This window comes from Dipodomys merriami, unplaced genomic scaffold (genome assembly GCF_024711535.1).
Source record: "Dipodomys merriami isolate MVZ:Mamm:240054 unplaced genomic scaffold, mDipMer1.0.p SCAF_783, whole genome shotgun sequence".
Taxonomy (NCBI): Eukaryota; Metazoa; Chordata; class Mammalia; order Rodentia; family Heteromyidae; genus Dipodomys; species Dipodomys merriami.
Window position 1 is genome coordinate 417,477 of NW_027206383.1, and position 14,168 is coordinate 431,644.

Genomic DNA, 14,168 nt, shown 5'->3' on the forward strand with positions numbered 1-14,168 from the left:
CCCGGCTGGAAAGCAGGCCGCCCGCCGGGCCGGAGGCTACATGTGTCCGGCCGCGGAGGTAGCCAGTGGGCTGCAGTCAGAGCTGGCCTGGCCGGCCCTCGGGGGGCCGTGCAGAGGCCGCCACCCTCCCAGGCTCCTTTCTGACACCCAGCAGCCAGGGGCGCCCAGGTAAAGACAAGTTGCAAACTCCCCAAAATGTAGCACAAGGGGAAGAGCCTGTAGGCTCATCTGGCAGATTTTAAACAGCTGCAAGAAACAGCAGAGATCAGCGCTGCCACGCAGAGGGCGGAGGTGGAGACGGCGGGCGTGGCCCTGTGGGCTGTGGCTGCCGGGCCCCTGCAGCGCAAGACCTCATCTCACAACAGACTGACCGGCGAAAACATGAGGGATGGAATACCTAACCAGAAACTAGTCCAAGACCGGCTGGCTGGCCGTGGCGAGTCTACCCAGGTCCACGTGTTGGCGTCGGTTCTTCTGCAGAACTGGAGAACAGAGCAGAGGCTCCGCGCCCCACGCTCAGCACACCGTTCGAGCACGGCCGCTAGTCCTCCACATCTCCCCCAAAGAGGAAGGAACACTCCCGGCTGGTTCTATGAGGCCACTGTCAAGCAAGCCCACAGCCAGCCGGACTGAGAAAACACAGACCAAAGCCTCAAGGACACACGCAAGTCACCGTCACAGCACACTGAGCAGCCTATCTGCGTGACCGGCGGCCCTGCCCAGAAGGTGCGCGTACCTGGCCCTGGTGAAGGACCCCACCACAGCTACCTAAAGGGAAGACAATCCAGCCATCATCCGAGTTGGCCAAAGTCAGCACCTTCCGTGAATGGAGGGAATGGACCGGGTGCCACCCAGAGGCGTGTGCCCCGAGACAGGGCCCCTCAGCACTCCCCGCTGTACCCGAGTCCGAGTCCTAGCTAGAGAAAGGAGACATGCAGGGCAGGCAACGAAATGCAGGTAGACACAGTGGCACGCGCTGAAACCCGGCTGCTGGGGGCATGCCCGCCAGCACCGCCAGCGCCGCTCCACCCTGCGGGCTCACAGCCAGCCAGGACTTCCTTTTTATTTTTTGCTGGACCTGGGGCTTGAACTGTCCCTTGGCCTCTCTGTGCTCAAGGTCTAGCGCTCTACCACTTGAGCCACTGCACCGCTTCTGGCTTTTTCTGAGTCGTTTATTGGCATTAAGAGTCATGGACTTTCCTGCCTGGGCTGGCTTCAAAATGTGATCCTCAGATCTCAGCCTCGTGAGTGACTAGGATGGCAGGTGTGAGCCACAGGGACCTGGAGAGGATTTAACCACGGCTGGGTGCCTGGTGTAAGCAAGGCGGCCCAGTATCCCACACCGCTTCCTGCCTGAACTTGAAAGGGCTTTCAGAGCAGCATTCTCTACTCCCACCGTCTTCTCTTCAAAGTTCGAAAACTTGCAAACATGAACAGCCGTCCTATGTGAAGAGCAGGGCCATCAGACAAAGGGCCGTTCACCTCTTCTCTTTCCAGACGGTGTGTGCTAGTCTAAGGGGAGCCCCGGCCGTCCAAGATGCGTGCTAGTCTAACCGGAGCTCTGGCTGCCAACTCTCTTCCAGTCCCTCAGCCTGCAACTTAGAAACACAAAGCCATCCACACCTGTAATCCCAGCTACTCAGGAGGCTGAGATCTGAGGATCACAATTTGATACCAGCCTAGGCAGAAAAACCTGTGAGACACTTATCTCTGATTAACCCCAAAAGCCCAAGGTGGAGCTGTGTGACTCACGTGGTAGAGCACTAGTGTCGAACACGAGGCTCAGGGACACGTGCCCACCCCCCCCCCCCCCCGGGGCCAGGAGCAGGTCTGGCCGGGGCGCTCAGCGAGGCGGAGTCCTTACCGCTGTTCACCTGGCTGTGCACGGCGGGGGGGACGGGCACCACGTGGGTCCCGTTCTGCGTGACCGTCTTGATCGGGAGCTGGTGCTGGCCCAGAGGCGCTTGCTGCACGATGGTGACCGTCTGCACCGGGGGGCCTGGCGACGCCTGGAGGATCCGGCCAGTGGCGCCCAGCGCGGCGTGGCCAACTGCGGGAACAGGCTCTACCTTCACTGAAACCCAAGAGAGACAGCGCCACTAGGGTTAGAGGAAAGCCGATAGACCCCACACCGTAAAACAACAAGACCATCACGCGAGCCGCGGGCAAACGGCTCCCGCCTGCCGTCCTAGAGACTGAGGACCGTGGCGTGGGGCCAGCCGGGCCGGGAAAGCCCTGGGACTCACCGCCAGCCAAGTGCCAGACAACCGGAAGTGGCGCTGCGGCTCCGAGTCATAGAGCCCGAGCCTCGGACAAAAAACCTCGGGGACAGCACCCAGGCCCTGAGTTCAAGCCCCACAACCGACAACAAAAAGTACTGCCTGGTGTTCCGACTGGCTGTAGAATGTCTCAGACCAGTCGACACAGAAGACTGGAGATAAAGACTGGAGTCCTAGAATGTGCAGCGCCGGGACGGTCCCATCCCCAGCAACGAAGCAAGAGAGAGAGTACCCTAAAAAGACCCCCCCCCCCACACACAGAGCAGGGCCTGGCGGCAGCCGCCGCCTCCACCCCACCTCCGCCTCGCTCACCTCTGACCTCTCTGTGGTCGCCATTCTCTTGCGGCTCTGCCTTCGGAGGGGCCAGGACTGCCGCCTGGGCGACCACGGCCTGGCCGGCGACGGTGTAGGTGTTTGCCGGGGCCAGCGCGGCCACGCTGGCGACCGACACGGCTGGTATCTGGTGGACGAGGTGGACGGTTTGCACCACAGGCGGCTGCGAGGCGGAGGTGGTCACTGGGGCGGCGACGGCGTAGGCGACGGGCTTCATGGCCGGGGGCAGCTGCCGCTGGACGGTGATTAAGACGGGCTGACTGGAGAGGGGTGAGCCTGGCAGGAGAGGCGGGGAAGGAAGGGCTGAGGCGAGGCGTCCCCCTTCCTTCCCCACACCAAACCTGACCAGGGGGCCGGCCGGGAACCTCAGGACGGGGCCCTGTTTTGCCTTATGGTGACGAATACTAAGAGAAAGGTTAGTATCTCAAGCTATTAATTCCTACACCTCGTCTCTATGAACACAGCGCCCTCCCAGGGCTCCCTCCTCACGAGATGTCCCCGCACGCAGCCATCTGTGGCTGTCCCAACACCCCGTCCTTGGTGGCTTGAGGCTTTGACTAAAGAAACAGAGACATCAGCCCAGCGGGCCGGGAGGGAGCAAAGGGGCGGGGGATGGGGGGGGAGGGGGATGGGACACCGACCAAGACACCCTGTGCGCGTCCACAGACAGGGCGACTGGAAACGCTTTGTAAAACTACTAAAGACAACCATGACAGGAGCGGTAGTCATCATGATGCCTCTGCCCTCTGGCTGTAGGACGGCAGCAACACAGGCTCCCAGCAAGGCGCGGGAGGCCTGGGGAGGGCACCAGAGTTCCAAGGAACCACCGACGCTCAGTGACACTGGCCTGGGACACAGTCATCTCACACACACACACACACACACACACACACACAGTCATCACACACACACACACTTCCAAGGAACCACCGACGCTCAGTGACACCAGACTATCACAGTCATCACACACACACACACACACACACACACACACACACACACACACACACACACACACACACACTTCCAAGGAACCACCGATGCTCAGTGACACCAGACTATCTGGCCTGGGACACATTCATCACACACACACACACACTCTCTCTCTCTCTCTCTCCTTCTCACACTCTCTTTTGGCTCCCTTAGCTTTTTGTTGTTGTTAGTCTTGGAGCCTGGGGGCTGTCCCTGAGCTCTTCTGCTCAAGGCCAGCGCTCTACCACTTAGAGCCACAGTGCCACTTGGAGATAAAGAGTCTCACTGGGACTTTTCTACCCAGACTGGCTTCAAACTGCGATCCTCAGCTCTCAGCCTCCTGAGTAGCTGGGATTCCAGGCGTGAGCCACTGGCACCCAGCTATACAAATCCTTAATAACAATAAAATTATATTTTAAAATCCTCTGGAAATGGACTTAGCAAAAAATCATGTCAAGTGAGGAAAGCCAAGCTCAGACAGACTCATGGTTTCTTTCATACACGGGAACTAGATGTAAAACCCATGAGGACATGATAAATTATACAGAGATCAAAGGAGGACACTCTTTGGAGAGAAACATAAAAGCCCAAGGGTCTATGGCATCTGATGATGCACAATAATACCTTAATACTTATCAAGATGAACTCCAGGAAATGGAGACGAGATATTTTTCTTTTGCTATTTGTTTTCTTTTACTGTTGTCTCATTTGTTCATCTACATGTCTTTGGGAAGGTGAAGGGAGCACAAAAATGGAGAGACAAAGGGAGGGTGAGCAAATGCACAGTGGTACTCACTAGACACTGGAAGAGGAGCTGTGCAACTGTGGGTGGAAATGGGAGGGAAAGATGGGGGGAGGGGGACACAGCTCTGCCCAGCTTCATGCGGCTCAACAAACAGTCTCCAGGAGAGGGCTGGGAAGGTGGCTCAGTGGTAGAGCGCCTGCCTTGCATGCCTGAGGCCCTGGGTTCGAACTTAGTTTTGGACATCTTCCCTGAGCTTTTTTTGCTCAAGGCTAGCAGTTCTACTAGTTTCTTGTGGTTAATTGGGGAAGAGCGCCTCATGGACTTTCCTGCCTAGGCTGGTTTCAAACCGTGACCCTCGGGTCTCAGCCTCCTGAGTAGCTAGGATGACAGGTGTGAGCCACTGGCTTTGTCTACTAGGGCTTTGTAAATAAACTGCAAAGGTCTGTCTATTCATTAAATGGACTCCTTCTTTGCGGTTATGAAATAGCACATTTGTGTTCCTACTGGTTCTCCAAAGTCTCGGGCAGATCCCTTGGCACCGTGCACCACGCAGCAGGTGTGGGATGGGGCTGTGCACCGGGGCCTCAGCCCCAGCCCCAGGCTCGCTGCCTCTCCCGCTGCGTCTTACCTGGTGCGCTCTGAGCGAACCGTGCCTCCTGGATGACTGCGAGTTTGGGCTGTGTGCCACTGGGCTCAGGCTCCACGGGGGCCGGCGAGCCTTCCCTGGACAGGCTCTCGGGGGTCTGGGCGCCACTGGAATGAGCAGACAGCACTCCTGCGTGGTTGGGGGAGGCCGGTGCACTCCTGGGCCACCAAAAGAAGACAGTGGGTTTTACAGTGACGAACTCGCCCCAGCAAGTGTCAAGTGTCCCTTGTCCTGGGCCCACAGCTGGAGCGTCCCGGATATGACCAGTCGGCCCGTGGGCTGGGCCTCACACTCAGCCCCAGGCCTGCAGGAATCTGCAGAGCGCGAGCTGGCAGGGGCCTGGGGTCAATGCCAAGCCCAGGTCTTCTTTTGGGAAAAGCAGAGTATCGGTGATACAGTTTTTTAGAAATCAGGCACATTAAAAACGATCTTGAGTTTAAGCAGCGAAAGGAAGCCCTGAAGAACGGCTCATGTGCCACCTCAGCAGTCAAGGGCTACAGTAAAGGGATCGGCAGGCACGAGGTAGCCCACGACATCACTTTCCATATCGCCAACATTCACCAAAAGGTACTGAGGTCCTTGGTTTCTGGTGGGAACCGGTGCTCACCGGCCACGGGGCCTGCTTACCGAGAGGACAGTGGCCCCAGAGGGGTTCTGAAGCAGGGCACGCCCCGGGGCCGCCGCTTCCGGAAGGCCTGCTCCACCAGCTTGCTCTCCGAGGCAGGGTCTATCCTCCAGAAGGAGCCCTTGCCCGGCTCTTCCTGGGATCGCGGCACTTTGATGAAGTAGCGATTCAGGGACAGATTGTGGCGGATGGAATTCTATGGGACATAAAATACATAGAATTCATGTAAGGCTTGGCTGAGAAATCAAAATGTGCCCATTTTAGTGCTCTGAAAAGCAGAAACCTCAGTGTCTGCAGGACTGAGCCCGGTGCTCCTTGGTGAACACTGGGTTTTACGCCTTCAGCCGGCAGCCAGCTAGAGTGAATCCCACAGCAGGTAGGCTCGTGCGTGCGTGCGTACGTGTGTGTTTGTGTGTGTGTGTGTGTGAGAGAGAGAGAGAGAGAGAGAGAGAGAGAGAGAGAGAGAGAGAGAGAGGAAGTAATGAATCTGCACAACACAGAAAATGTCATTTCCAACCTCCATCTCCTTTCTCAACCAGAAAACAAGGTGCCTATGATGGGCTGCCCTCATCAACCTTGCCAGCTGGAGACCGAGACCCAGCTGCCCAGAACCCCACCCTGGAGAGGAAAGGGGCAGTGGTGCACACCTGTATGCCCAGCACTGAGTGACGGGGCAAGAGGCCAGGCCAGACTGACTACACAGCAGGACCCAGAGCCAGCACAAAGAGAGCGAGCAGCGAGATGAAGTAGACAGCGAAGGCTAAGAACTGTGGCCGGTGCCAGTGATAGATGCTCTGGTCTGTTTGCAAAGTACATTTATTTAGTTTCTTATTTGATCCTCACGGCTCTAAAATGTGAAGCAGAGAGTCAACTTTAACTCCCACTCCACTTGGAACGTCCACTCCAGGTTTTCCAGGCTAGGCCATACACTATCACTTACTTATTTTGCAGTACTAGAGTTTGATCTGGGGTTTCTGCTTCATCTCTTTCTTGCTGAAGTAACTCAGGATCTCGTGAGCCTGAACCTCCATCCTCCTGTTTGCACACGTGCCACCATGCCCAGTGGTTGGCTGAGTGGCATCTCACAAAGGTCTTGCCTGGACTGGCCTCAGTGATTCTGTTGGCCAGGTCCTGAATAGCAGCCTACAGGCAATGAGCCACCGATAGCCAGCTGTAACCGGCCTTCATGTAGAGCTGCCAGCTATGTCCTGAAATCCTGAACTGTCAAAGGCAGCAAGGAAGTCAAATGCAGAGTCAGACTGCTTTACAGAGCAGCCTGGGCTGTCCCAGTGCCGACAAGCCACGGCTGGGGGCTGGGGGCGGGGGGCTGGGGGCTGCCTCTGTGGCCGGTGGACCTGAGTTACATCATGGGGACCCAGAGGATGGGCCTGGCTGCTGTCCAACCTGGGGACTTATTTATCAACAAGAATATCCATTGCGACTTGAGACGCTCCAATAACCAATCATACATAAACGTGTCTGCTCTTGGTCCCCAAAGGTAGAGAAGATGCACTTTGGCCACACAGATTATTCAGGTGTGGAGGGAAAGGGAGATTCAAAACTACAAAGTCCTCTAGAACCCAAAGCTTGATGTTCCACATGAGACCACAATGGAGGCCACACGTGCCCACAAAAGTCAGGCTGCAGTCAGAGCTCAGCATGCTAAAAAAACAAACTCTACACTATTGCTTGGCTCCAGTGGCTCACACCTGTGATCCCAGATACTCAGGAGGCTGAGATCTGTGGGCTGGGGTTCAGAGCCAGCCGGGCAGCGAAGTCCATGAGACCCTTACCTCCAATTAACCAGCAAAAAGCTGGAAATGGAGCCGTGGCTCAAGAGCCTAGACTTAAGCAAAGAAGCTAAGAATGGTACCCAGGTCCCAGGTTTAAACCTCAGGATCAGCACACACATGCACGCATGTGTATAAGCTGTATATGAGAAACATTAAGAAATATCAGCCAGCGTTGGTGGCTCACGCCTGTAATCCTAGCTACTCAGCAGGCTGAGATCTGAGGATCTCGGTTCAAAGCCAGCCCGGGCAGGAAACCCCGTGAGACTTATCTCCAATAAACTACTAGAAAACCGGAAGTGGCGCTGTGGCTCAAGCGCTAGAGCGCTCGCCTTGAGCTGAAGAGCTCAGGGACAGCGCCCAGGCCCAGAGTTCAAGCCCCATGACCGACCGAAAAAAAAAAAAAATTGATTTAGTCCAAAGTGATGTGCAGATACTCCACAGAGTTTTATGTCCTTTGAAAGCATTATGAACAGTACAAATGGAATGTTTCAATTGGGCTATTATTTTAATAATGCTAACCTTTGTCTTACTTTCTGATTCACTTTATACAAACATACAACAGAACAATCACATAGCATTTGACTTTGAGAAGGAAATGTGAAATCATCAGATTTTTAAACTGCTTGTCAAAATACTAAACCATAGGTCACTGATTTAACTTTCCTGGCTGTCTTTCCTATAAAACTAACAGCCAATTACTAGTTAATATATGCTTTGAAAATAGGAATATATTGTCAAAGTTGAGTGAACATCTTTTTAACCTTTGCTTTAAATATAAATGTCAAACTCAGTAGAATTGCATTTTGAATACTAATAATACCAAACCATCATCAGGCTTTATGTAGTGTTTCTGAATCATGGCTGCAAATCAGCTACTGTAGAGCGTTGTATATTCTTGTTCTCTTCTGATAAAAACTTTCTCTAAATATATATTTTCCTTCCTTCTGGAAATACTATTTGTTCTCTAGTATCCTAATAACTTACACAATAAAAATACTGGTCTCCAGGGCTAGGAATGTGGCTTAGTGGTAGAGTGCTTGCCTAGCATGCATGAAGCCCTGGGTCCAATTCCTCAGTACCACAGACACAGAAAAGGTCTGAAGTGGTGCTGTGGATAGAGCTGCTAGCCCCGAGCAAAAGAAGCTCAGGGACAGTGCCAGGCCCTGAGTTCAAGCCCCAGGACTGGCAAAAAATTAAAATTAGATTAAAAAATTAAAAATACTGGTCTCCAGTCAAACGCTGGTGGCTCACACCTGTAATCCTAGCTGTTCAAGAGGCTGAGATCTGAGTATGGTGGTCAGAGCCAGCCAGAACAGGAAAGTCTGAGATTTTTTTCTTGTCGGTTGTGGGGCTTGAACTCAGGGCATGGATACTGTCCCTGAGCTCTTCTCCTAAAGGTTAGCGCTCTATCTACCACTGTGAGTTCATAGCTCCACTTCTGGTTTTCGGTAGTTTATTGGAGAAAAGAGTCTCGTGGACTTTCCTGCCAGGGCAGGCTTTGAACTTGCAATCCTCAGACTTCAGCCTCCTGAGTAGCTAGGATTACAGGCATGAGCCACCAGTGCCAGCTCACGAGACTCTCATCTCCAGTTAATCACCACAAAACTGGGAAGTGGTAGAGTACTAGTCTTCAGCAAAAAAGCTCAGAGGCAGCGCCCAGGCCCTGAGTTCAAGCCCTACAACTGACCAAATTTATCAAGTTATTTATCTAATTTATCAGATTTATCTAATTATCAGGTGTCTACTCTTGAACTATGATAATAGGTTTTTTCAAATATCAATTTGACTCAAAGATTAAAGTACTTTAAAATGTCAAATATAGGGGCTGGAAAGGTGGCTCAGTGGTAGAGCACTTGCCTTGCATGCATGAGGCCCTGGGTTCCATTCCTCAGTACCACTTAAGCAAAAAAAGAAAAAAGCCGGAAGTGGCGCCATGGCTCAAGTGGTAGAGCGCTAGCCTTGAGCTGAAGGACAGTGCTCAGGCCCAGAGTTCAGGCTCCACGACTGGACCAAAAAAAAAAAAAAAAAAAAAAAGAAAAAAGAAAAGAAAAAGTCAAATATAGTAGCTGAAATGGACTAAAAAAAGAAAGTAAAATGGGGCTGGGGAGGTGGCTCAGTGGTAGAGCGCTTGCCTTGCATGCATGAGGCCCTGGGTTCAATTCCTCAGCACCACATAAGCAAAAGGGAAAAAAGCCAGAAGTGGTGCTGTGGCTCAAGTGGTAGAGTGCTCGCCTTGAGCTGAAGAGCTCAGGGACAGCGCCCAGGCCCAGAGTTCAGGTCCCACAACCAGCAAAAAAAAAAAAAAAAAAAGAAAGTAAAATGTCAAATGTAGACTTGGCTCCTTTCCCCAAGGTATCTTATTATGTATGGCTAAATACTCCAAAGTCAGAAAATTGATGCTTTCTGAAACCGCAGGAAGAAGTCCACCTGCCGGCCTCCCCACAGCTGCCTGGCCCCAGGCTGGGGGAGGGGGAGGTCCCCCCCCTCAGGGCTCCAGAGCCCATAGAGAAACTGGCTGGCCCACATGCTCCCTGGAAGAGAAAGGGGGCGCCTCTGGGTGGGAGTGTCACTTCTGTGCATGAGCTTTTCACTTCTCTAGCAGCTGATGTCTGTCTGTCTGAAAATGCAGCAAAAAAAGAAGAAAGAGATATCCCATCTTTATACATAATTGCTCAGACCAGCTCATTTAACTAGGAACTTCCCCTGCAAATTAACCCAAACATTATCCCATGAGCAGACCCTGTGAAATTCTTAGAGTAAGAACTAGTCTTACAACTTTGGTGGGGGGGGAGGGAGAGGGGAGGAGGAGGATTGGGTGGGGGGGTGGGGCGGGGGGGGGGAGGGGGAAGGATGGGAAGGGGAAACAAAGGAGACTACAAAGCTTGATAAGAAATGCACTCATTATCTTGCACATGTAATTGTAACCCTTCTGTACAGTATTTTCACAAAAAAAAAAAAAAAAGAGAAGGAAGGAAGGAAAGAAAGAAAGAAAGAAAGAAAGAAAGAAAGAAAGAAAGAAAGAAAGAAAGAAAGAGTGAGTCATGGATGGGCTGGGGATGTGGTCTAGAGCCCTGTTCGATTCCTCAGCACCACATACACAGAAAAAGCCAGAAGTGGCGCTGTGGTTCAAGTGGTAGAGCACCAGCCTTGAGCACAGACAGGCTCAGGGACAGTGCCCAGGTCCTGAATTCAAGCCCAGGACTGGCAAAAAAAAAAAAAAGAAAAGAAAAAGAGCAATAGTCATGGTCCCTCAGAGCTGGAAACGAGGGGGAGTGGGGGAATTACTGGCCTGCACCTCTGTGGGTCCAGCTGGGCCTGCACTGGCGCACCCCACGGGGCATCCATGGGCCACTGTGCGGGGGAGAACACAGCCCACTTCCTTGGTGCACTGCTCTGTTGAGAGCGCTTGCTTTACTTTCAAAAGAAAGTAAAACAAAGTCGCCAGCAATGAGGACTATGGTTTGAGGCCAGTCAGGGCCTCTGAACAACAAGCTAAAGGTGGTGGTGTGTATACATCATCCCGGGGCATGGGATGCAGAGTATAAAGATGGTGGTCTGAGAACAGTTCTGGCCAAATCATGAGGCCCTGTCTGTTGCTGGGGTGGGGGGTAGGGGCAGCCACGTGCCGTCCAGCACGCACGAAGCCTTGCGATCAAAGCGCAGCACTGCACTGCACAGGACATCGTGCACAACTTTAACCTCAGAATTTAGAAAGCAAAGGCAGAAGGATGATCAAAGGTTGGAAGCAAGTCTGGCCCTACAGAGTAAGGTCTTGTTTCTGTCTCTGTCACACACATGCACACAGAAATGTGAGCATGTGCACCCATACTGCAAAATGGGTTTCTGATGTAGTCCGGGGAAGTGAAGTCAGAGTATGGTTTGATGCAGACTCTGGTGTCAGCGCTGTAGGAAGGAGGGAAGATCCTACGAGGAGCCTGCCACAAATGCAGGAAAGGGCTCGGCACAGAGGCTCTCACTCCACACCGGGGCCAGGAGGGCAGCTCAGGTCAGGAGATGCTGCCACCCTACAGACCTGGAGCTACACACGTGGGCCACCTGCTCAACAGAACAGCGCTGGATCTGCAGCACGTGGGTAACCCCTGCCTTAGGTGCGCTGTGAAGTTACCTGTAGCAGCCTGTGGGAAACCTGCAGGCACTGAGGACCAGGTCCCGGATCACTGTGGCCCAGGTTTCCTGCCCGGCGACTACAATCCCAAGAGGCTCTGGCTCAGGCCCCAAGAGACTGAGGCCACCGCCGGCCTCATCCTTCACCTCAGCAATAAAACCCTGTACTGCTCAGGAAAACACATGGAAACACAATCAGACACATGAAAGTCTACTTGAGCTCCTCAGAAATTCTCATTTTCATCCGGGTGCTGGTGGCTCACGCCTGTCAGGAGGCTGAGGTCTGAGGATTCCAGTTCGAAGCCTGCCTGGACAGACAAACCTAGGGGTCTTACCACCAATCAACTGGCAAGAAGCCAGAAGTGGAGCTTCTGCTCAGGCCTCATCATGCTCATTCTACCACCCTGGGACATGCGCCACCTCTGGAGAGGGTGGGCTCCCAACTTAAACTGCCCACACCACGTTTTGCATGCCATGTTTTGTATGCGCATCAGCCAAATGAAGATGTCTTGAAAACAGGGTACAGACAACTCTGGTACAGAGTTTGAAAAGTGCCTTTGCAAAACATCAAAGCTTCTGTATTTCATGAAGTAGAAGAGGAAGGCAAACAAACAGAGAAGAAAAGAGGCCCCGGAGTGCTCACGTGTCCTGCATTAGACGCATGGAGTGGGCTGCACGGGTGCCGTGTGGCCGTCCCCCTCCCCCGCTCCTGGGCTCTGCGAGGCAGGGCTCCACAGGCCGCAGGCCTCTGCCGCAGCACAGCCACCTCCTCTCACTCGGCTTGCGTTAGCAAAGCCAACAGCCTCATCACCAGAGGCTGAGCAGCGTCGGCAAGACCCAGAAGCACTGACTTACCTGCCAGCCCTTGTCCGCCGTCCTGTAGTAGGGGTAGTTCTTAGTGATGTGTGTATAGATTCCATTGAGAGTGAGCTGTTTATCAGGAGCCATGGTAATTGCTTGGACTATCAACTGTGCATAGGAGTAAGGTGGCTTTGAATCATCCTGTATTAAAACAAATAGTTAGCATAGTCATGTTTGATATATTCTCTAAAAACGTGTTTTATTACAAAGTAATATAATTTTGAAAACTTGGAAGAATGGGGGAAAAAGATAAAAAGATGGACGGATGAAGGGTGAATAACTTTAAAATACAGTGTAATTTTTTTAAAATAAAATGCCATTAGAGATTATGTAAGAAAACCCAAACAGCCCAACAGTACGACGTGAACCGCGGCCTAGCTGCCACAGCATCGCAACTCTTCTGCGGGCAGCAGAGGAGTGCCGGGCCCCAGACGGAGCACCGGTCACTGTGCTCAAGTGCCAAAATTTTGCCTTCTTTTCCAACACATTTCTTAAAAGATTTGACACAGGCCAGGCACTGGTGGCTCACACCTGTCATCCTAGCTACTCAGAGGAAGCTGAGATCTGAGGATTGCAGTTCAAAACCAGCCCAGGCAGGAAAGTTTTGTACAACTCTCTCTCTCTCTCTTTTTTTTGCCAGTCATGGGGCCTGAACTCTGGGCCTGGCAGTCGTGGGGCCTGAACTCTGGGCCTGGCAGTCATGGGGCCTGAACTCTGGGCCTGGCAGTCATGGGGCCTGAACTCTGGGCCTGGCAGTCATGGGGCCTGAACTCCGGGCCTGGGCGCTGTCTCTCAGCTCTTCAGCTCAAGGCTAGCGCTCTACCCCTGGAGCCACAGTGCCACTTCTGGCTTTTTCTGCTTATGTGGTGCTGAGGAATCGAACCTCATGCATTCAAGGCAAGCACTCTACCACTGAGCCACCTTCCCAGCCCTGTACAACTCTTATCTCCAATAAACTACCAGAAAACTGGAAGTGGAGCTGTGGCTCAAGTGGTAGAGTATTCTCCTTGAGCTGAAGAGCTGAGGGACAGTGCCCAGGCCCAGAGTTCAAGTCCCATGGCTGATGGGGGGAAAAAAAAAATCGACACAGGGCAGGGTGCCGTTGGCTCACACCTGTAATCTGTGCTACTCGGGAGGCTGAGATTTGAGGATCACAATTCAAAGCCAGTCTGGGTAGAAAACTCCACAAGACTCTCATCTCCAATAAACTACTTGGGAAAAGCCAGAAGTGGCGTTGTGGCTAAGTGGTAGAGTGCTAGCCTTAAGCAGAAGAGGCTCAGGGACAGCGCCCAGCCCTGACCGTTAAGCCCCGGGACCGTTAAAAAAAAAAAGCCTATCATCTCAGCCGTGTGGAAAGCATAAATAGGAGGCTCTCAGTCTAGGGCAATCCAGGAAGAATGAGACTCATGCGGAAAGTGACTAAGCTGATGGGGACGGGAGAGAACACCTGTGGCAGCGCAGGAGGAGTGACACTGACCCGCAAGAAAGGCCCTGACCTGTAACTGCAGCCCTCCGCATCTCTAACACAAACACGTAGAGAAAGGGGGCGCAGGAGTCTAGCTCAAGAGAGAGAGCAGCTGATGAGAGAGAGCAAGCACAATGTTAAGTTCAAATCTCAGTACCACTAAAAGCTGAAGTAAAAAAAGAATGGATTTACGAAATCCCAACAAGAATTCCCCAGCAAATCCACCAGGAGGCCACGTGCTGATACAGGAGGATGCGACCCTTTCCAAGGCTCTGGCTCATCATCGCACGCACGCGCACGCACACACACACCACGGCCACTGAA

At 52.9% G+C, this 14,168-nt stretch overlaps 1 protein-coding gene across 3 annotated transcripts in view; it reads right to left on the reverse strand.

Moving 5' to 3' along the window:
* LOC138818859 (forkhead box protein K2) overlaps positions 1-14,168 on the reverse strand; it is a 40,101-nt gene that overhangs the window by 3,762 nt on the left and 22,171 nt on the right. Inside the window, exons 4-9 of one of the 3 annotated variants that reach the window (XM_070010014.1) lie at positions 12,374-12,520; positions 5,603-5,796; positions 4,958-5,133; positions 2,592-2,888; positions 1,865-2,074; positions 1,125-1,592 (exon numbers count right to left, since the gene is read on the reverse strand). In XM_070010014.1, the coding sequence (XP_069866115.1) occupies positions 1,588-1,592; positions 1,865-2,074; positions 2,592-2,888; positions 4,958-5,133; positions 5,603-5,796; positions 12,374-12,520 (1,029 nt within the window). In that variant the 3' untranslated portion in view covers positions 1,125-1,587. Of the gene's footprint in view, positions 1-1,124; positions 1,599-1,864; positions 2,075-2,591; positions 2,889-4,957; positions 5,134-5,602; positions 5,797-12,373; positions 12,521-14,168 lie in introns of those variants that run through there. The other 2 variants (XM_070010013.1, XM_070010012.1) reach the window with 2 other exon arrangements.